This window comes from Myzus persicae, unplaced genomic scaffold, assembly GCF_001856785.1.
Source record: "Myzus persicae strain clone G006 unplaced genomic scaffold, MPER_G0061.0, whole genome shotgun sequence".
In the NCBI taxonomy this organism is placed as follows: domain Eukaryota; kingdom Metazoa; phylum Arthropoda; class Insecta; order Hemiptera; family Aphididae; genus Myzus; species Myzus persicae.
The window spans coordinates 127,150-151,798 of record NW_019103832.1 but is presented as its reverse complement, the minus strand read 5'-3'; the positions used below and the strand labels follow the sequence as shown (position 1 = coordinate 151,798).

At 26.7% G+C, this 24,649-nt stretch overlaps 1 protein-coding gene across 2 annotated transcripts; it reads left to right on the top strand.

Annotated features, from left to right (window-relative positions):
• Nucleotides 1–1,969: 1,969 nt before the first annotated feature.
• On the top strand, nt 1,970–24,352 carry LOC111035369 (protein unc-79 homolog). Of its 2 annotated transcripts, XM_022316956.1 has the most exons (48): nt 1,970–2,229; nt 2,330–2,449; nt 6,391–6,552; nt 7,327–7,497; nt 7,573–7,653; nt 7,720–7,899; nt 8,304–8,536; nt 8,609–8,817; nt 8,885–9,177; nt 9,954–10,098; nt 10,168–10,344; nt 10,435–10,558; nt 10,629–10,761; nt 10,850–10,986; nt 11,069–11,296; nt 11,552–11,698; nt 11,851–11,950; nt 12,884–13,053; nt 14,019–14,167; nt 14,743–14,900; nt 15,561–15,742; nt 15,808–16,009; nt 16,112–16,303; nt 16,583–16,672; nt 16,732–16,871; nt 16,932–17,053; nt 17,129–17,345; nt 17,409–17,547; nt 17,607–17,757; nt 17,821–17,914; nt 18,163–18,246; nt 18,310–18,455; nt 18,959–19,185; nt 19,244–19,458; nt 19,669–19,805; nt 19,936–20,043; nt 20,127–20,267; nt 20,327–20,481; nt 20,546–20,640; nt 21,595–21,846; nt 21,960–22,070; nt 22,166–22,282; nt 22,353–22,517; nt 22,588–22,766; nt 22,999–23,242; nt 23,359–23,499; nt 23,570–23,695; nt 24,155–24,352. In XM_022316956.1, the coding sequence occupies exons 1-48, from the start codon at nt 2,208–2,210 to the stop codon at nt 24,350–24,352; spliced, it is 7,509 nt and encodes a 2,502-aa protein (XP_022172648.1). In that variant the 5' UTR covers nt 1,970–2,207. The 2 variants fall into 2 exon arrangements, with proteins under 2 accessions (XP_022172648.1, XP_022172649.1); XM_022316957.1 differs by lacking the exons at nt 1,970–2,229; nt 2,330–2,449; nt 6,391–6,552; ... (2 more) ...; nt 7,720–7,899; nt 8,304–8,536 and having other exon boundaries at nt 8,720–8,817; nt 8,865–9,177.
• The last annotated feature ends 297 nt before the right edge of the window (nt 24,353–24,649 follow it).

The window sequence follows — 24,649 nt, the reverse complement described above, 5'->3', positions numbered from 1 at the left end:
ATACATTTAATTATTTTTCACGAATCACATCTATATAAAAAAGTCAAAAATACTATAATTTTAAATTATATGTTAATATAAATATGCTTATTGGACTAGCAAATGCAGCAAAAATTGTATACATAGGTATTACATATTGCATTGGTGATAATAAAGGGAGCTTACATATTCACAAGTTACTTTACTATGAGCATAATTTTTTTTTCTTCTGGTTGAAAGGCTATTTTTAAAGCATAATAGTTGTCTAATATTTCACAAAATTATTTATTTGTTATATCTCGTATTGCCATTAATTTATGTAGAACACGAACTCGGAACAATTTATTGTAATTAGGTAGAATTGAAAAAAAAATATTTTTGAAATCGATGTTTTATTCTTTGATCACTCCTTTTTCCAAAAATCTTGTTAATGTTATTACAAGACAACAGATATACTGTAACTGTAATTCAGTTATAATATCAATAAATATCTCAATATCTGTACTTATACTGTGTGGTAGGTTATAAAGCTCTGGGATGTGAACGTGATCAAAATACATATGAATTTTTTTTTTATAATTTTTAAATTGTCTATACTGCTATTTACTAATAAGTAATAAGTTTTAAGCCTATACCTACTACTTGCATACTGCGTTAATTCGTATTGGATAAAAAAATTGTTTGATAATTTTAATTGGAAAAACCATGTCAAAAAAGACCTGACAGTAAAAAATTGTCTGCGTCTTGTATATAAACTTTTAAATTCGCATGTTTTCGAAACAACTACCTAAGTCGTCCACATTTTTCTAATTTCATATTATAGGTAGGTAGATCGTGTATTTTTAGCATTTTGTCGGAAAGGGAGTGAAGATTTTTGCATGGAAATTAGAACATTTCATGAAAAAAAATTACATATATGAACCAAAAATTAATAAGCTATACAGGTAAATAAGCGTTTTTTTTTTCAAAATTTAATAATGGCTGTCATTCATTCAATTTTGAACTTAGAGCCAAGTATTATGAGTCAAATTGACTTGAAAAAATTCGTCCAATCCAAATTATGTACTAAAAATAGGTGTTAACATTTAAAATAATACATTTTGTACTATAAGCATGCGCGCACCTTAAGTGTAAAAAATTTGAACATTTCACAAAATGTGTATATCATCAGTGCCACTTAGGTTCTCCCCAAGATTCATTCCAAATATTCCAATACAAGCTCATCCGGCCGAAATATTTAGTGTTACCTTAAATCGTGACCACATTATAAAGACCCTGTGAGGGGATCTATATCCCTTCCTTCCCCCATCATTAATTACGTCCCTGCCACGACGACATATTACCTAACCTTATATTCTTTGAGGTCCGGACTGTATTTTATTTCACATCTCGACAATGTTTCTGTTCAAGGTGAGATGCAAATACAATTTAAAAGTTGTATATTATTGGTTATTATAGTTAATATAATAATAATATAATAATAAAAATATTTAAATATACCTAGTTTTAATTTTTCTGAATAAGACCTGTCTAACTACTAAAGGCAGTCCATAGTTTTTTTTTTGAAAATTAAACCTTAATAGATACTACGAGGCGACTTAAAAAACGGTATATTAGGTAGGTATATAAATTTAAAATAGGTATCTATGTATATTAAAACAATACCATTTAATATTTAAATTTATTTTTTGAACTTCGACAATACCTTCTATAATTTTTTTAAAAATAACTAGGTACCTCATTTTTTTGTTTTTGTTATTTAATCCTCTGAATGACTTAATTTTGTTCTTCCTTTTCCAACAATTAAATACTATTTTATAAACCATAATACATATTGTAATCCTATTGCCAAATATATTTTGATCTATGCTTTACGCACTATATCCTGTAGAGTTATATTCGAATTTGTATTTGTGGAAAAAGTTATTTTTTATCGGTTATGTGGTATTACTGCTTATGTACAGCATCAGATCAATAACTTAGAACGGCGCGGAGCCGTGGCCGTGTACAATATGTAAAAAGTATCAAATTGTTCTATTGTAGTCTCTAAATGTTACAATTCCTGCAATTACTTTGAAATATTTACAATTTACTAAATATTCATAAGTCAAAAATGTAAAAAAAAATATAATTTAAATTATCTATTATAGTTATTTTATTAGAGCATTACAATCTTTAGACTATAGTAGTAAACAGTAAACCTAGTAAATATATTATATTAAATCATCATGGTCACTAAATCTGTATCATGTAAGTTGGCAATTAAGGTATTTGGGTACGAACCTAGTACCTACATATATCAATGATGGATTAACATAAAAAGTTAAAAAACACTTTAATTTTTTTTCAGTTATTGCTAAAATCAGACACCTTCAAGATTATCAACTGCGACTCAGCTATAACATGCTGCCTTGCCCGTCGGGGCTAGACATTGCTAATTGTTTAAAATATTTTTCTCAAGTACTTTTGAGTAAGATTGAAATTTTATCATTTTTTTATAATTGATACATTTTTGGATGAAATATTTAGAATTTAGATGAATGAGCGTCTATCAAACGTGTATAACCTTTTACCCGGGCACCCATTTAGCTTTAAGTGCAAAAAGATACTAATGATTTAATACGATACATACTTAATTTTCTTAATTTAACTATTGTTAAAATACTTTTAAAAAAAATATGGTACAACACCTATTTTTAATTTTTCCATCGAGATGTATAAACTTGTCACTATTAAGTATTAATTATATATGTAAATATAAAATAAAGCTCAAACGATTTTCGTAAAATAGCCGTGGATTATGTGAAATTTTAGATTCTGAGATGAGCGATGAGTGTATTGATTTTTCAATGATATGTGTTTTTTTTAAATATTTTTTTTTATGTTTGTGTACACGATAAGTATTTGAAATAATGTTTCGATTTTCAACTTCAGTACCTACCTATATTTGCTAGTGAGTGGTGGGAGAGAGTGAATTCGCGAAGTTAAAATTCCCAGTATATATATCATTATATTTAGTAAACAGAAGCGGCGGGAAAAACAAAACAAAATTAAGGTAAAACAGAATTTTTACGGAAAATCAATTTTGGTCTTTGGGGTAACTCTAAAAAAATTACTGTAAAATTTGGAATTACAGTTTGTTATGCGTTGTATTAAAATAATTATATTTGTAAGCCGGGAATTTAGCACTCGCAATAGTTATTTTTATATTTTATTTAAAATACTTGTGAAATTACATTTCAAAATGTTTATTTATTCAATTATATATTAAATGTATGCACACCAGCTTTTCTCTCCGTCACAAACAAGCATCTCCGGTACATTTAAACAACAATTCAATACCATACTCCGACACAGCCAAATATCTAGGTCTAACATTCGGCAAACGACTACTACTCTCTCAGACCTATTCACATATTCAAAAGCTACTATCTATCACTATCCCCGGCAATCCTCCCAGAATACTCAAATGGCCCCAAGACCTTATAAACATAATATGAATAACTTACTGTATTTTTTTTCTTTAGTATAGATTGTATAATATCGTAGATTAAAAATAAAAAAACAAAAAAAAATACATATATTATAACATATTTTTTTAAATCAATTAATTAAATTTCAATAATAATATTTTATGAGGAACTGTTTGTATTACATTGTCAAATCTTAGGGATGAATCATGAATATTAAACATTTTAGAAATTATATTTACAACAAAATAATCTTCAAAAGTTTATTGTAAACCTATAAAAAAACATTCTTAGTGGAAATGGTCTGGCAGTTTATGACAAGTATATTTCGTGATATATCAATTGTGTTAATATACGTTTTATACATTTTGAATAAAATATTAACTACTTATGAAAAACGTATAATTATTTAATTACAGTAGAATTGTTCAAATTTTCGTTATTTTAATGAATTTTGTCAACATTTTAACCCTAAAGTTCTTATAAATAAAAAGTATACGTATTAATTATTAGTAAAACTAATTATTTATTATAAATATTTTGAAAATATTAATGTTTGATACAGTTAAATTTTTTATGGATATTTATAGAAAAAAAAATTGAAAATGTCTATTAATAGCTCAAAAAGTGACAAAATAATTTTTTTAGTTATAGTTCATACCATCTATAGAAAACAGCTAAATAATTATTAGGTGAATAACTTTCAATATGAACTTCAAATGCTCATAAATTAATTTTGACTTCCCGGAAAACATTTTTTTTCGGTTAAGGTTGAAAATTTTTAAGGAATCTTAGATATAAAAAGAAAATGTTTATGCATTTTTAACTCAATATAATTTGCAAATTTTGACTTTGTTAAAGTTCTATCTTCGGACGTTCATGCAATTTATTGTGAATTTAAGATCAAATTTTTATTTTTTAATCACACTAATTTAACCGCATTTGAAGAAAAAGATAAATTCCATCAACAATAAGTAAAAAATAAACTTATACCTAAAACTTATAAAAATCAAAAATTTCTTATAACTACAAAAAGTTCAATATGAATCAAAATATTTTGAAAATGTAATGGTGTATAGAAAAATCTAATATAAACATTCAGTGAAAATTTAATGTACCTATGGGTATACTTTTTTTTTGTGAAGCTCAAAAAAATAAAATAAATTTGGTCATAACTCATAAGTCATAACTGATTTTGCGTAAAAATTCCCATTTTCCCTAAATTTTGTTTTTCCTGAAGCTTTGAAAACTAGTGGGAATTTTCAATTTTGACCTCCCAAAAGAACCAACTAGATTCACTTTTCCTCAGGGGTGGCTCCGAGGACATGGTTGGGGGGAGCAAATCATCATTTTCAGTAACTAGGTGTTATAAAAGTTTTTTTTTGTAATTTTGTTATTACAATAATATAGGCTTATGGCGGCCCTTAGGAGAGCCCTCCATGGAGCTGCCCCTGCATGCTTTCCCACCAGAAATGATTCTGCCGTTTATAATCTAAGCATTATGTCGACTATCTACTTATGTAATTGTGTCTACTCATGTCGTGACACAGACACAAACAAATAAAACACTTAAACAATAAATACTGTAATTTATTGTAAAAACACATATACAATACATTCGTTTCTCTCAGAACCAAATCGAAATCGAGATCATAATAATAAGTTATAACTATAAAAATTAATTAATTATATATTTTTTTTTTTTATAACTCTTTGTCTAAGGTGACTCTACTGCGAGTCTTCCTTCATGTCACTCAAAGTCTTTATATTACTTATATCATATTTACTTATTGTATATAATGTACAGCTAGATTGTGAATTCTCAATAAACGTCATAATTTCCTACCTATGTATCGTATAAGTCTTTCATTTGCACAATTGTACATCTAGATATTTTGAAAACAAGAACTTTATATTAATAAAATAATAGGAAACACTTCAGTAGCAAAAATAATTCGATCATAATATTATTTTTCTCTATTATTTTGCAAATCTTTGTATTTTATCTTATATTTATACAGTCATACGGGGTGATTCACCAAGCATGCTTACCCCCATTTTTTCCTTTAATAATATATTTATTCAAATTCTGATTTTTGGAATTTTTAAATATACTCAAAGACCCTATTTTAAAATTGTTGATTGTTTTTGAACTACTACGAAAACTTTACTGTAAAATAATAAGTGAATTTTTTTTTTTTTTAAATTTGATGCACCACATTCAAAATTCGAATGAGTGGTTCCTCAGTTATCAAAATGTTTGTACGTACTAATGATTATAGTCCTTAAAACTGGTTTTACATAAATATAAAATTAGACGTAAAATGGGATCTAGTATTTATTATTATTGAATATTGGAAATTGGACCATCTTAACAAATTATTAACTTCGATAGATCAATATAATTAATGACTACAATTTTCTAATCACTATAGCCCCCATATCGGATAAGCTCATTGCTCATTACTATGGATCTTTTATCCTTAGAATTCGAAATTAAATAACTCAGAAACTACCTACTCTTACGAATTTTGATTTTGAGTCGTCAAAATATCAGAAAAACTTCTACTGTATAATTTATATTTGAATTGTGGTGTTCTCATTTGAAAGACAGAAGTTTGTATGGCCATAGGAAACTCCTTAAGTAATACAAAAAATCTAAATAATTTGTAAAAAGGTCTTAAAGTATACTTAAAAATTAAAATAATCAGACTGAATAACTGAATTGTTGAAGAAAAAAAGGTGAGCATGCTTGGTGAAACACACTGTATACCATCTGTATATGTTTTTTTTTAAACTGCAAAATATACTATTACCTATTATTATTTAATGGAAGCTATTATATTCTTCAGTTCAATAATACCACTATTTATTTTCCTTGCTATAGTTTTCTCCAAGTTATTTATTTAAAAATGTGTATTTATTATGATTTATGTTTCAGCAATGTTAAAAGAAGTTTCAAAATCACCACATGAAATGATTTTACATCCGGAAATGGATGCTACTCGTTTAGCTCTTTACCCAACATTGGATTATACCGGCTTGTATTCTGCCCTTGAATCATTACTTCATTCTGCATCTTCTATTAATACTGGTTTACAAGGTACACTAATATACATTAGATAGTTTCAGTGACGGGACTTTTTTTTTTTGGTGAGGGGGGTAGTGTACTTTGGCACCTCTTTTTTTTGCGTCTTATTGGCCTCCAATTGCCATACAATTTACAAACATGCCAATGGCCAGTAACATAAAAGTTAAAATACATGACCATAATCATGCATGTAATATAATAAGTATGGAGGTAATGTAGGTATATTTTTTCATTTATTGTTACCTAATTTTAATTCCCCACTTTTTCCACGAATACACAAAATTTGTTTATTTACTATGATGAAAAAAATTGGTCTGCTTAAATTTTTTAACCACTATTAATGTCTCAAATATCGCCCTTGAAATAATTTGAATAAAGTTACCTATATAAATTATTTATTTTGTATCACTGATATTTAATTAACTTTATAATTTATTATTTTACATAATTGCTTATACATTTCGTCAATGATTTTAAATAATATAAAACAAATCAATCAATGATTTTATGTACAATTTCATTATAATATATAACTATTTTTTTTTTATATATATTATAATTAATTATGTAATACATTTGAATTTTATCTAAATAAAATACAAATTAATTTTTACATATTGAGGACACCAAATTTGATAATTCTTAAGTACCTGTGCTCTATATATAGTCACATAGTTTTCTTTCTTCTATCAAAATACCTACCTATATTTTATAATAATTAAATTGGTACTTAGTTTTAATAATGAACTTGGATATATTTCTATGACACATAATAAATTTGTTTAGCATTTGGAGAAGCATTCAATCAATGTGTGGCTTGTTTGGTTCCTTTTCTTGGTGGCGATACCTTGGAAAGCTTACCATATATGATTGCAACTGCTTTTCAAGTACTCCCTTCATCAGTACACCATGACCTGATCAACACATTATGTTATTTTGTGATACCATTTACCATACGTAAATTAACATTTAAGATTACTTAGCTTTCTTTTTACTTGACTATGGTACTAGCGCATTTATTTTGATTTATAGCTAGAAATAAATGTGTAAACAATGCAGCATTATCTGTAGCTGGGATTTTATTGCTAGTTTTCCAAAATACATTTGATACAGGTAAATTAAAATACCTACTAACTAAAATACCTAACTAAATTTTTATATGGTGTGGTTTGTTATTAGCATTACATTTACAACTAGTTGAACGACTTATGACGTTTAAAAAGAACATAAAAAAAGATTTACTAGTGGTAATTGCATATGGCACTTCAGTAGCAAGATATCACGCAGCAAGGTTATTATTCAATTATTGGCCTTTGTACAATGCCAATAAATTTGACAGAAATAAACCTAAATCAATTGGTAGGTAATTATTTATTTTATTATTTCATGTTTGAATATCCCTTGTAGAACGGAGACAACACATGCGAGTGTGGCGTCCTCATAAAATAAATTAGGTACCTATTCTAGTAGAATTCTGCCTATTCTTAGTAGTTATTTTAATCCTATCAACTGAAAGTACCTAAATTTTACATACATTTTGTAATTGATTTATAAAATATGTGTTAAAATGTTATAAAAACATAGTAGAAAACTTTAACTACCTATGTACTTTTGTGACTGTTATAAAAAATTGTATAATGAATCAAAATGACCAGTTAAAGTAATAATTTTAAATAATACACTATTAATTAATAATTTAAAAAATAACTAGATCTTAATTTTTAATAAAACTAATGTACCATATTTTCATTACCTATGTGAAGGAAATTGGTTGGCATTGCTATGTCAAAAAAAAAATTGTCCGAAAGTGGGTTATGGCCCTGCAGAACGTGTATGTTTGAATCATGAGTTATCTATGAAACATGCTGAAAACTGTCCACCGCCATTTTACTTATGCACTGATTGCGCAGAAGATTTACATAATAAAAAACCATCATACCAATTCCATATTGTTTTACAACCATTGCTTTTAGCCACGTGGAAATGTGAATATAAAGTAAATAACATACAATTTATAGTTATGTATCTTAAATGTTAAATACTACATATGTATTTAAATTAATTTAAGGAATGTAAATCACAAAATACTATGATAAGCGTGACATGTTTTTCACCTGAATGTGCATCTATGAATAAAAATCGACCTATTAGATTATGTTCAGATTGTAATAAACACATTCATTCAGAAAATGTTGACCATATTGTTCACTGGACTTTAAAATCAGCTGGAGAATTAGATAATGAGATGCAAACTTATTTGGTTGAGTCAATTGTTAGGTAAATATTTAAAAGATTATTTTTAATTTATTTAAATTAAAATACAGTGTTATGTAATACATTTTAGTTTATTAAAAGAAGTAAGAGCACCTATCTCAGAAGCTACTAAAGAAAGTCAAACCAAAGCAGCTGTATTTGGAGCTAAGGTAAAAGGTACAATGTCATCTAGCAAGACAGACAAAGAAGACGAGCAACCAGAAGTCACAATCAATGATAGGCAGCTCATGGGCAGAACTGGGGTTTGGCTATTGGTCGCTTTGTATAGAATAGAAGATCAAGAACCTCCTCGTTCTAGTATAATGGGAAGATTATTATCCATACTATTCCATTGGTTTCATGTCACTGCTTATTCTTATGATGGTAAATTTGAACTCCAGATAAACTTAAATTATTTACCTTAAAATTTGTTTATGGTTCTTAGTGAAGTAAGCTTATTGTAGGTTTTACAATGAAAAAAGTTAGGTAAGAATTTTGAAACTAGTCAAGCAATTTATAATTAAAAAGTTCCATAATGCAACTCTGTAAATTTAGATTTATGACTTCAGGATTATCAAAATTGATAAAGTCATAACCAATACTCATTTTTATTAAATTTGACTTAACACTTAAAATTGTTAAACAAACTTTAATTGTTAAAAATGGTTGAAAGTTAATCAGTTTCTAAGATCAAACGATTAGGTATATGATTATGAAGTTAAATGTAGCCATAGAACATTGTTGGAAAAATATTGCATCATATTTCTATGATTTACATTTACTGTATTATTATACCATCTAAAATACAATAATAATGTAACATAATTTCAAACTAAAATATATTTATGAATAAAAAAAATGTCAAATCATAACAGAGTTTTATTGAACAAGAATTAATAATTATTATAAAAAACACCACTTGAAAATCTATTTATGTAAAGATTGTATATGCTAATCGTAGGCACAAAAAGTGTTTTCCATTCCGAGGGGGGGCTATAGGAATTCGAGGGGTCTGAGCTCCCCAACTCTCTGATTGCGCCTATGATGCTAATTATAATTAAAAATCAACAAATTAATCATTAGTAAATAATTAATTTGCAATTAAAACAGTAACTGTAAACTTTATTTTATTAACTGTATATCTGCTATATTTATCGCAGACCAACAAGAATGTACTTTAGAATATATGAAGACAGAATATATCGGCGAACGATGGCTAAAAGGTGTTAGACAGCATTATTTTGAAGCATTTGTTAACTGTTTATTACCATGTCCACCAGAATATGCACAAGTGGGTGGTAATTGGTATGTTACCTACTTACCTAGTATATATAATCAAAATATATTATTTGTAATAATACATTTAATCTTTAGGGATATGTTAGCGAGTCAAACTGCATTAATTAAAAATGGCTTAAACCAACTGCTATGTTTAGTACCTTATGACATTGTCACTTCGGAAATATGGGAGTTAATCATGCCTCATTGGTTAGAAGCTATTGTGCGTGATGTTCCGCCTGATGAATTGGCAGAATTACGGATGCTTTTATGGTAATATAAATGTTATTATAATAATACTCCTTAAAATAAAATCATAAACTAATATTTATTTCAATATTATAAATTAAAATTTATGTTTAGCAAAATATTAGACTCAGATATGAATCCTTTAGGATTTGATGCTACAAAGCTGTACAATTTCATAGGAGTACGCTTTAAAGGTACATCTGCCAAAGTTCAAGAACAAGCTTTAACTTGGATTCAGGTAAAATAGATTAACTTATTAAAGAATCAACCATATTTTATTTAAATTATGATTACATAATATCTTACAGGTATTAACTAGCTTAGAGATTATTATACCAATTCATCTATTATTTAACTTTTTTAAAGATGGATTAGAGAGCCTTAAAAAAATCTATAACAAGGAAAATATGAAAGAATCTGATTTTGTGAAGAGTAATTTAAGTTAGTACTTACTAATATAAATGTACTAAATAAAATAATTTAAAATTACTTGAGTTGATATTTTTTTAACAATTGTTATGTATTTCAGATCCTGTTGTAATTAAACGTACAGAAAGTGTTACAGATGATGAAGATAAACAAAATTATTATACTCGGCCAGATTTGTTGGAAGATGATTTGAAACTTAGCTGTTGTGTGTTAATGCTGGATATAACATCAAAACAAGTAAGTTGTATTAAAAATACATTTTCATATAAATGTATTATTAAAATAAAAATTAGGTATAAATAATTTAAAATGAATTCAGATGGAATTACATGGCATTGAAAGGCACACAGGATTTGCAAGTGCAATGAACCATGAAGTTTGTAAATTAATTACCAACACTTTAATTACTGGTTGGTTTACTGAGTCACACCGAGATTGTGAAAACAAAATGGAATGCATATCTTGTGAATTAATAGTATTATGGCATCAATTGGCAAGTTCATTGGTGGAATATATTTCCTTGCCAAATTTAGCACATCCTCCTGACGTAAGTAAAATATCATAAATATTACAGGGGTATTTTCCAAGGATCTGTTTCTGGATAAGGACATTGTCAATTGCTATCAGTATAATCTAGTATTTTTTAATCAGTGACTTATATTGTCTTAGTATTATAGTAATATGAATTAATCGCAAATGATCCTAGGTCTTGGATATCCTTGAAAATATCTTCAACATGCTTTTTATGGCATTGTCCAAAAGTAGATATTGTATTATTTTTTATCAGAATTTGTATTTAAAGGATCCAATTATAGAAGAATGTTTTTCCGATGATACAAAGAAAACGCCTACAGAAGTGGATAAAAAGGAATCAAAATGTGAAGGAACTAATTTATCATTTATGCTAACTCCAGACACTATTGGTGGACTTTTAGTTAACATGCCTCAAGTAAAATGTTTTTGAATATAATTTTAATAAATAATTAAAAGCTTCAGTTTTCATACAAAATAAAATACAGTTATTGATGGTTAATATTTTTTTTAGAATTCTGAAGTTTTTCCTAGTTATATAAAAAGTTTAAAAAAATAATAATTTTTCAGCTTATGACTGCTACAGTGGAAACTGTTGTAGAGCAATTAGATTTAACTCCAGTAATGCCAGCTATTGCCCGAGCTATTACGTTAACAGAATCTGATGTTGGTAATTATTTTTTCAACAAATGTTACTGTTAATCAATGCAATTAGTTTTTAAAATACATATTAACTGATTTAGTTCAGAGACAGCAACCCACGGCTGCAAAGCAATTATTTATGGCAAACAAAAAGATGTTAAATTTGAATGATATTTCAATATAATTTAGTTCTATTGACTTAATAAATTAAAATTATCAGAATAAACTATAATGTATAAAATATTAATATATTTATGGAATTTTTCTGAAATCTAATCAAATAATTATATCAAAATATATGCGTAACTGTTTGTAATAATTTTGTAATTTTACTATAGTGAGTGACTATATAGATTGGCTATGACTATAATGGTGACTTCTAAAATAATTATGGTGACTAAGAAAAAGAAATTGTGATAAATATCGACCTTTCATTGACACTTGGGTTGATTTATATTTTTTTGTTGAAAACAAAGATAAACCCTTATGTTTAATTTGTCAAAAAACAGTTTTTTTGATTGAATAGGTATAACGAAAAATGGCATTATGATTCTAAGCATAAATCAACTTTAGAAAATACCATTGGGGATTTAAAAAAAAAAAATTTTATAAATCATTTTAAATCTCTGTTGAATATAGTCAAAAAAATATTCTTAAAATAACAAATTAATAAAAATAAATCAGTAAAGAAGTAAAGGAAAATTGTTTGTACTAAAATTGTTTAAAAATAAGTAATAAATATAATAATAAATATTAAATATAAATGTAGCTTATTTTAGTCATAAAATTATTAGTATGACTCAATAGTATATAATATATAGTGTGTACATTTTTTTTTTTTATCAATGTGGCCTTTGATGAAAAGTTGAAAAAGTATCGCCTGCTTGGTTAAAAACGCATGGTTGCTGACCCCTGATTTTGTGTAATAAGATTATTAGCTATCATTAATACTGTTTTTAAGGAGTTGCAACAGCAAGAGTTGCACAAGCCAAATTAATGAACGAGTATGATGAACCAATAGATGAGTCTGTCCATAATATACAAGATTTTTGGCAAACAGGCCAAGGAAGGTTTCGAATTAAAATTGACGAACTTCCAGACCAGTTGCAATTAGTTTATCATATTCTTAAAGTACGTACTTAATTAAATAGATCTGATGAATCTCAGTATGCATAGTCAGTGATAACTTAATTGTTAAATGGGCTAGATTAAGAACTGATTTTATCTTTATTCTTTAGCCAAGTTTACAGTGGCAGATACAAAAGGTACAATAGAGGAATTGGTCCCCCCCTCCCCCAAGCACCTTTGTCACCCTATGTTTTAGCCTGTGTTTTCTACTTTAATGGATGTCTGTTATATTGATATCGTATATGGTTTTGTGCTTCTCCCCCTCCCCATCAAATAACACTGGATCCTCCACTGCAAGTTTATAAATCCTGTATTTACCGATTTATGAAACGCTCAATTTCTCAGTCGTTTTATGTTGAATAGAATATGGTCTTTTTTTACAAGCTAGAAAGTACCTATAAAATGTATTTAAAATTTAAAGAAACCTTTCAAATATGTAAGTGTCTGGTACATATACTGGTACACAACTTGTATTTTTAGATAGAATTGTAGCAACATATATTTTTGATATCTTATATGGTATACCTATTTTTTAGGTGTTTTGACTTAACAACAATAACTCTAAAACAAAAACTGACTGAATGAGAGGTAATTTAATATTTAGTCATAATTACAGAAATTGGATACCTATTCCTCAAAATCCGGAAACATACGCAATATATAATAGTATATTATTAAAACAAAATTGAAATATTATCCATATTAAGTATTGTTGAATTAAATCAGATCCTCCTTTGGAATATCTTAAATGCCTATGCTCAAATAACTATGCATATAGTTTTATAAAATATAGATTTAAAAACATATAATATATTATACCTATATATTAAAACTGCAATAAATGTTTTGGAAAAATTCAAATTAAAAAAACAAAGTTAGCAGAAGAGTTAATAATTATAATTATATGTTCATCAAAAATGTAAATTTTTAGTTTTATAAATTATTTAATTGCAATATTTTTTTATTAGGAGTTCCCTAAAACAAATGATACAAGCTTCAAGTATTACTTATTACAGTCCTTGCATCTGGTGGTTCTACATTGTGATACATTAACCAAAGCCGTTAAAGAGCATAGAGGATTTGTTATATGGTGTCAAGAAAATTTGATAATTAAAAAGTAAGTAAAAGTTGAGTTTAACTGAAACACTTAACTGTTTACTACATTTTATTATTAATATCTTTTTTCTCTTCTTCTTCTTCTTCTTCTTCTTCTTCTTCTTAACAGCTTAACAGAGAATGTAGATCCATTGCTACCACTACTATTCCATATTTCCATTCTATCAATCCCTATCATTCCCATTCTCTATTTGCACATTTTCATAGATCATTCATAAATTTTTTTTTACCACGTCCTTCCATATGGTTCGGGGTCTTATAGGACTTTTCCCCATAATTCTTTCTTCTGTAACTATTAATATAGTATTACTAATATAAGCCATGAGGGTAAGGGCCTAAGAATACTTTTATCAAACAAAGAACAATAATTTTTTTTTTGCATTTTTGTATACCACATTAAAGCTGTCAAAACAAAATTTTTGTAGCTTGGGAATATCATTAATAAAAAAAGTATCATTTATCATACTTTTTCATTTAGTACAGAATGGAGATAACTAAATTTGATGTTATATGTGAATAAATAATTGAGATTTGAATCATTTTATTAATTTTTTACATTAATTACGTTTTTTTTAGTATTTGGGACTGTATAGAAGGAATTAAATCTCATCTTTGCGAAGTGGCTATACCTGTTATGCTTCATTGTGTATCATTACCTTGTGGCAGTGATATTTTTTGGAAACTAATCAAAGATGAATTTCATAGTTCTGATTGGCGTACTCGTTTTAATGCAGGTATAAACTATACAGACCAGACCATATTAATTATATTACATAGTATAATAATTAATAATAATACTTTCTTACTTCATAGTCATTAAAACAATCTATAAATTTCAAATTTTCTAAGACTAACATTTGAATTATTATAAAGTTTAATTCTAGTTATATTATTTTAGTTAAGTTTTTAAATATTTTCAAAATATACCTATTGAGTATTTGAGTGTACTTATGTCTTATGTCCTTATGAGTTATTATTTATGATTATTACATATGAATTCAAAATTGTATTAAATCTGAAGTCTCTTATAAAAGTAATTTTAAAATAATATTGTCAAAAAAATGAAAGATAACTTATTTATATGTTGAATATTGTCATAATGTGATAAATTCCATTTTTTCTACCAAAAATGTGCATGCATATAAAAGTTAAGTTATATAATAAAATAAATATATCAAATTATCATTATATACTCACAATAAAAATGTATTTCTAAAAAAATTCTGTATTCGTCATTGAAGTACATTTTATTGATTTTATATTTTCAATTTAATATATTATTACATATTTTATCTATTAATAAATGTATAATTTATATATGTTTATTACTAAATCTAATAATTTAATAATTAATAATTCTACTTAATTTATAATGTTTTTAATATTTTTTTAAGTTGAAAAAGTGGTGCTAATATCTAGATTTGTGGACAATACACCCTTAAGAAATAACCCAACTCTTCAATCATGTATAACAAATGCATTTTGTTACCTTTTATCAAGTATGGATGACCGTAGTACTTATGTAGCCACAAGAGCAACTCTTTTATTACCTACCATTCATGATTCTGCATTAAAGGTAATATTAGTCAACTTAAATATTTTATTTATTTTTAATAAAATGATTATTAATTATTTATAAAGAGCTTAATTCATTGTATGGAAATGCATTTTGATACTGTCATGGTAGATAGACCGATGATATTACAATCTCTTTATCAGTTACACAATACACTGAATGACAGGAAAATACTTTCATGGGAGTTTTTCTTAGGCCGTTTTGATGCCCTATTTATAGAAGCTCAGATACAGTTAAAAAAAAGTGGTGATATTACTCATGTACGAGGTGAGATATACATACATTTGTTTTTGAAATTATTCATAAACTAATAAATATATAAAACAAATATAAAATATGATGAATACAATTTTTTTATTATTTTACTAGATTTAAGAAATTCTGATATCACAAGCGATTCATTTATTAAAAAAGTTCAAAGAGCTCACGAATCTATGGCATCTTCTTCAGAATCAAATTCTGTACGAACATTGAGTGCAAGTTTTGGTCAAAAATGGCCATATAAGAGAACTATGTCTGCACCAGCTTCTACTTTAACAAGGAATGTCCCGAAACATAATGGTTAGGCGTGCTTTACATATTATTTTTATCTAAATAAAAATTAGTTGCTTATCTTAAATTATATTGTGGAAGTGCTTAAGATTTGAAACTAATGGTGGTAAAAATATAAAATCATACAAATACATTAAAATATGTTTATTTTTTTTTTTGTGGTATTACGACGTGGGGATGAATCGTTTGCACAATACTTGCCCCCAAAATATGTGTATTAAATTATGATATTTAATTACCATTATAAAATAAAATAATAATATAGTAATATGTGAAAACAATTTCTAGGTGATAAAGTTTATAATAGGCAATTTTCTGCTCCAATTTTGAAAAGAAAAACTTCGCAGCTTATTACACCGATTCTATCAATCCTTCCGGGTATAATTGATATTATTTAATAACAACCAACATTTTAATTTTTAACAATTATTTTTTAGATCATTCTTATGGAATGGATTCTCATGAAGATAATGCTAGTGAGCTTTTACAAAAAATTGTTGATTTAGAAGAATCTGACAAAGAAACAAGTAGTCTGATTGTTTTTTTACTCATGCAATACATGTCAAGACCAGAGCATGTAATTTAAATAATATATTCAATTTAACGTTTATCATACCCTCAATTCTTTTTATTATAGGCATATCCAGAAGAATCTAAACATGGAATAAGAGTTCAAGGTATTGTGTTACAGCATTTATATTTATTACTGGGCTATAATTACAATGAAAAAGGATTTCTTATACCACCAGATAAATTAAGGTACTTATATATATACCTATGAAATATTTAAAAAATACTATTTCTTCATTAAATATTTAAAAATATTTATTTTAGGGTTTTACCAGTTTTTAATTCATTTTTGTCTAATTTACCACAAATGTTGGACCAAAATTTCACTATGGGTCATGTTATTGCACCTACAGCACTGTTATTACTTCAATATTGCCCTTCACCCGAAACACATTCTATTAATGCTACTTATTCTTTGTGGTTTTTAGAACCAATGGCTAGAAAGTCATGGCTCATGTCTGTTATGGTCTATCTGTATAAAGTAAATGATTTATAAATCAATTAGTTAGTTTACTGGGTTTAAATTAATTTATGCTTTTTTTAGTACAATTTCGATAAGGAACCAGTCAGCCTTCTCGTAGTGTCATTGATGGAAATTGTTTTAAACACACTAAATGCACAACAACATGTCTGTAATAGAATACCTCCAACAGTTGTTATGCCCGATACATCAAAAACCAAAGGTTAGTTATTTAAATTAATTTAATTACCATAATATAATATTTTTATTACGAAATACTAGTTGAAAAAAATGGTGAATCTTTGTACACGGAATCACAAAAATTATATGAATCCCAACCATCTACCTCAAGAAAATATCCAACAAGTATGGAAACTCACTGGGAAGAGGACATTTCATTTCGTAAAATAACTCCTCACAAACAAGGATCTACGTATGTAATTTTACATTTTAATCCAACATATGTAATTACAATTAATTGAAATGATTAAACTAGTGGCTCAACTGAACCAGATGAAACAGAATCAGATTTGGCCATTGCTCCAGAAAAATATAAATCAGACAGTACAACTGGTCATTACAGTTCACATGTATGTATTTACAAGGTTGGGCATTGTCAAGTTAAAGTTAAGTTATTCTTAACTAAAAAACTTTTTTAAAATAGTTGACTTGCCCAGCCTTGTATACTTAATTATACAATTTCAAAAATTTACACATTTAACATAATATTTCCTATGTATTAAATTTATTATTATTTTATATTACCAAATATGCATAATATTATGATTAATTATGATAAAAATAGTTTATTCTAATCAATATTTATGATTTCTTTCAGGGATCATTTGATGAGTCAGCAGATGAGGCTTTTAATAAAAAAGGACCACTTCGATCATTTTGGTCTAATGAAAATAATGTTGATGTAAGAAAATAAATTCATAGTATTTTAAAACTTTAAGAAAAATTAAGTAAGATGTTTATATAGAAAACAGATAAATGGGGTGTAAAAGAAGGAATGAAAATGTTAGCAACTTCAGCAATAATAAGTGTAGCTAATCAACAAAATTTTTTATCACAACCTATTTTAGCTACAACTTCTACTTCATCGCCTGAAATAAACACAACATTAAAGTAATTATGAGTTTATGTATATAAATATATATATAGAATTTAAACAATGCTAATACCTACTGAAATGTTTACTCATTAGAATAATATGGCTTACTAATTTATCTGAAAATAATATATTATTATGTAACATTAAACTGTTATTGTTGTATAATTGTTATAACTTTGTAATTTTATTGTAATTTTATTGTCGTACATATGTATAAATATATTATTTTTGTTTATCTTAAGCCCGGCAACGTAGGCCATTTGTAGGGGGGAACGGTTAGTTTGAACGCATTTTTGTGTATGTGTGGCAAGGATTTGTTTTTAAAAACCCCAAATGGTCATCCATCCGGGAGTTAGCAACACCAGTCGGTGCTTACACTCGGATTCAGTTTAGTGTAGACACAGTACCCACACAGCACCATTTTATTTTAGTATAGTTATTTAATAAATCATAATATTTTGGTTTGTGGACATAATCATAACACTAATATAACAATCAATAATTATTATTTTTATAGAAAATCTGAAGAAATAATTGATGTTCAAAAAAAACAAACAACATTTTTTAACCCAAAAGATATCAGTCAAACATCCACATCATCTTCCTCCGTTACATCTCACCCACCAATAGTTTCAAACATAAGAGAAAAAATATTATTACAAAAACCAACTCCTAAATTATATAACTGTCCTGAGTCTCCTCTATCAAAAATGAAAGTTCATAAAAACTCATCTTTTTCTAAGGGTAATAACATAATATACCTACTGTAATGCACAATTATAATTAACATCTAAATACTTAGAATCAACCAGCGAAATTCAAACTAATTTGGGATTTAAATTGGAAGTTAACATAGAGAAAAAACCATTGGAAATTCCTGTACAAGAACGTCTTTTACCAATTGGAACAACTATAAATCTGGTGCAAAAAATTAACAAGACTTTTGGATTAGGAGACATGGACTCAGCATCACAATCATCATCTCTTAATAGAGAAGATAGCTCTGAAAAAGAACAAGTATATCTTTGTATTCATAATATTTGTAGTATGGCTTAACATGCGTAAAATACTCTTAATTTTGTATCATTTTCTATTGAGCCTGAATAGATTTTATTATACACAATATATTGATATTTAAATTTGCTTTAGTAAACATTTTTGTTGAATACACATTCAGAAGACACATATCAAAGATTTAGTAAAAATAATACTTTTTGTGTTTTATAGAAAAGTCCCCATAGCCCACGAAAATTAACAAAACAAAGTGCTCTGGATAGTCCAGAAGACAACAAATCGTCAAATCTTTCTTCTGCACGCCGCTCTATGAATCATGGAATTGATTCACAAAAAAATTCCAACTACAAGTAATATATTATAGCATTCAAGTTGATAATTCTAATTATTTATATTTTTAACTCCTAAATAACAATTAACCTTATTCAATAATTTACCATGTCGTGTAATTGTCATTTTCTTTTCGAACAATTTATTTAGAAACATCCATGCTCAAAATTCGGATCCTCCAATTTATGAAGCTTTCTCTGCAAATAAAAATGTTAGCAATAGCACAAGTCGGATTGGAATAGACTGTATACAAGAAAGGTAGACATTGTGTTATAAATAATATGTAGAAAGTACACCAGTATATATATAATAAAGTTATAACATTTAATATTTATCTATAGGTGTAGTGATTGTGGAACACGTAAAGAAGAATATAGTGATGATGAAATTGGACTTTGCATTGTATTGTTGGGAACTTTTGTACACCGATCTCCATCAGTTGCCGCATGTCTTTTACCTGAAATACTCACAGTATTAGCCAAGTAATCACTTAAATCATTATCGTAATTGGCATTTTTACATACGTAATTTTGTATTATAGATGTCACTCTAAACCTACTTTTTTATGGCAAAAAGAGAGTCAAAAATTTTTGCCTTGTGGTTCCACTAGTATTGCAAAAAAGTTCTTAAGATGTATACTTTATCAACTTGCACCAAATGGAGTGTTTGCTCAAATTTTTCAAATGAAACATAATGGTAATATTCATAATATATATGTTATATAGTGTTTTATATACAGAAAATTATTGTATGATTATAGAAAGCAACGATAATAATTTCTTTAAGAGTATTATACAAGCTTTAATGGACTTTAATGAAATGAATCCTATTGAACCATTACAAATGGTTTTAGAAGTAAGTAATATATGTATATTTATTTATATAATAGTGGCGGAACTCCCAATCCGCCTTATTTAAGTACAGTTTTCATCAAGAACGCTTATCCCTATTTTTTCATTTAATAATTAATTTATTAAAACTCGGTTTTTGTCATGTTGTGAATTTTAATACATACTTAAGTACTAGATTGTCAAACATTTGGATTCTTAAGAAATTGAATTTTATGAAAATGTTGAAGTATCTAAATCTAAAATTTGAACGATTCATTTTCGAAGTTTTAGATTTATATAATGAGGATAATAGGGGTTATGATTATTTGAAAATGTTAATAATTAATACAACAATCTATCAAAAAATTGTAGTTTATATATATATATATACATTTGTATAACTCAGAAACTACTACTTTGATTTACATAGATCAACATTTTATCTTTTAAATGATCTGCTTAGTGCTTGACATTTTACTGTAAAACAGATTGGTTTTCTTTTGAAATAAAGAAGTTTGAATCACCACCGGACACTCCTTAGATGGTATAAAAATCTCACCAATTAAAAATATACTTCTGAAATGTACATACAAATTTCAAAAATCAAAATTGAATAAACTCATTATTAAAGGAAAAATGGGGGTGAGCTTGCTAGGTGAATCATCATATTAATTGGGGACAGAAGTGGCACATTGGTTATGATATTGGTATAGCAAGCTCAACTCTTTTATTTTGGAATAAGACTGTGCAATTAATGATTAATCCATTTAAGAAATACTTCTACAAAAATGAATACAACGTTTTTTTTTATCAAAATCTTTCGTGTTTGTTCATAAATGTTTGAATTACAGAATTTTCTACACATTAAATAATTTCAAATTCATGTCTAGTCTAAAGATTGATCCATTCTGGGTGTAATACTTATACTTTTTGTTATTTATATCTCATAGGTTAGTATACTTAAAACTTAATTTTACAGGTATTAAATTCTAAAAAATCATTGTCAACAGATGATTGTTGTATAATGTTATTCAACGTTACATATTATATTGATATACTAACCACAGATACAACTACCACCACATCAACATTAATATGGACAACCATTCTTAATCAATTTGACACATTGTTTAGAAAAATTCAATTAACTATAAGTAGTTTTGAAAATATTAATTTAATATTCAAGCTAATGATTACAGTATTGAAAATACCAGGAATTATTTCAACTAAGGTAAAGTTTGATGTTAACAAATTAAAAATATTATTTTATCGCCTTTATTCCTTGTCGTAGAACTAATAATGAATCCTTTATGACATATACAATGCACGTTTTGTATTTTTTAGAGTATTTTGGATCCATTTTCAAAAATATTAACTTATGCTCTCCAACAACATTATATTGATTATTATTTATTAGTTGATCTTTGTTCATCAAGTTATAAAACATTTGCAAGGGTAAGAACTGTTACATACTAGTACATTGTATAAATAGCTAAACTCTAGTAAAAATTCATCTAAGTCTATAATATATTTAAATGTTTAATATATAGGAAAGAGAAAAAACCATATTAACAAGAGCTGTAACAGTAGAGTTAATACAAGCATTAAAATTCAAAACACAGAATCTTAATAACAACCTTTTGGTTTATGTTGCCTTTATACTTCAAGTAAAATTAATAAACAACTTATTTAATACATTATGAACAAAGTTGGTGAATATTATTGCAATTATTTTAGGATATTGGTGGAATATTACCAGAATGCTCAGCAATCGATAACATAGTGCCAACATTTCCAGCAATTGTAACTAGTGTACCAACGGGTGCTTCAGAACTTTTGCGAAACAATTTACAAGATATTTTAGATTTTTTAACAGATTTCAATACTTTGACAAAATTAAAGGTCTATTCTTATATAATTTTTTTTTTATTATTGATATACATTATAAATATAAAAGTATTAACACATGTAGAGTCGATGTACGACACCTGAAGAAGGAATTAATGAGGATACATTTGGGAGTACTGTGAAAGCTGGTATGTCTCAGTACCTGTCATTAGAACTATTAAAAAGTAATACCCGAGATGCAAGATCACTACATAAGATATTCCCTTGGTTATATTATGGACCTAATGAAATACAAACTATCGGGTAAACATTTTTGTGTGCTATATATATATATTTTTTTTTTGTTACAAGCATTAAAATATATTCATAATATTCTAAGTAAAATATTATTTTGAATTAAAACACAATTTTTTTTTTTTGAGTGGAGTGACTACAAACTATATCATTTACAATATCTGGATATACTATTCTTTAATACACATTTTTTTTGTATATTTATTTATATTATGTAATAAATATTAAATGTGCATTTCAGATTATTTATATACAATTGTAAAGACTTCTCGGATTGCCTCAGTCACATACGTTTATTATCTTGGATTCTAATTGGATCACTCTCATATACGACAATGCAGAGTAGACCTTGTCTACCACTATCTCAAGACGTTTCTTGTCAAATAGCTGATCATGTTAATGTAATAATGACCGGATTTGCAGAAGAATCAAAATCTTCAGTTATACATATGTCATCACTTTTCCATGCCTTTGTACTTTGTCAAGTAACAATGAATGATTATACAAATAATAATATAATATAATAAGACTTATATATCTAAAACCACTGATCGAAATCTATAAATCCAAAAAATTATAGTGATAAATATTTATTTATTAGTTGTGGACAATTTATATGGAACAAACAGCTCAACAAATGGTAACAGCTGGTGATCATCACTCATTTACAATGAACATATTACACGATTTTTGGAATAAGGTTACTCAAAGTATGCTTAACTTGTCTTCTAAATCTAAAACGGTATGTTAAATTATTATCAAATGCTCAAAAACACAATATCCAAGTTAAATATTATGTACATTTTTTTTAGATGGGAGAAATGGTAAACTTGCATTTTCTGAGTTTACTTGAAGCATTACTAGAGTGTCGTACAGTGACATTGTGTAAACTTATACCTATGTGGAAAGAGGTTTTATTTACTGATAAAAATATTAAGGTACAGTAATTATATCTTGATAAATTCAGGGTGTCCTGCAGAGTTTTATCCATTGCAATATCTCCTGAGGTAATAAATATATCATAAATCTGTTTTTTTTTTATTAGACTACATTTATTTTATTTTTCATTTCATTTCATTTTCTGGTACAAAAGTTAAAAAAAATTTTTTAAACAATTGATGATAACTATTTTGTTGAGTTGATTTTTTTTTGAAAATTTTAACTATTCAACATTTTATTTTTATTATTTTCATTATTTTTAATCATTTCTTTAGTTTAAAGGAAGAACAGCAAAAAATCGGTTTTGTCCTTGCTATGAGTTCCCCTTTACAGCTAATGGGTATAACCTCACGGGACACCCTGTATATTTATTTATATATATGTTTATTGATTATGTAAGGAGCTTAAAGAAAATTATTATATTTAGTAATAAATTATAAATCTTTTATTGATTACAGTTACCGGGCCATATGAAATTACGTTTAGATACATGTATTGAATTTGAACCTAGAGAGCCTCCGACAGTTAAGCCTAGATCTGATCTTTCCAAATCAGAAGTAAATTTAGATATTCTTAAATGGCTCCAAACATTACAATTTAAAATGGCACAAATTGAACTTCAATCATCCCAAGTCAATGAATTTTATAATGTTTAAAATAATGAGAGTTTATGACTTATGTAGACTCGTAGTCAATAGGAAAGTGATTCATTTGTCAACTCCAATTTTTCCTTTGTATAAGAGATATAATAACTAGGCTCAAAATCATCTTTAAATATTAAACAAGGGTAATGAAACAGGAACAATATTATTTTTTGCTTATTTTATTTGTGTGTTATACTCAGAGAAACTCAGGTATGTCAAAAATTATAAACCTCAAAATGAGTATTAAATAGTTTAACATTTTAATTTAAGTACTATACTTTATTGTTCTAGTTATATACATTTTAGTGA

Excerpts from the sequence above, each read along its gene's own strand:
- LOC111035369 (XM_022316956.1), top strand. The coding sequence starts at position 2,208 with ATGGTCACTAAATCTGTATCAT. Across the intron at positions 6,553-7,326 it reads TATTAATACTGGTTTACAAG|CATTTGGAGAAGCATTCAAT; the intron begins GTACACTAATAT and ends AAATTTGTTTAG. Across the intron at positions 19,806-19,935 it reads CAAAAAAATTCCAACTACAA|AAACATCCATGCTCAAAATT; the intron begins GTAATATATTAT and ends CAATTTATTTAG.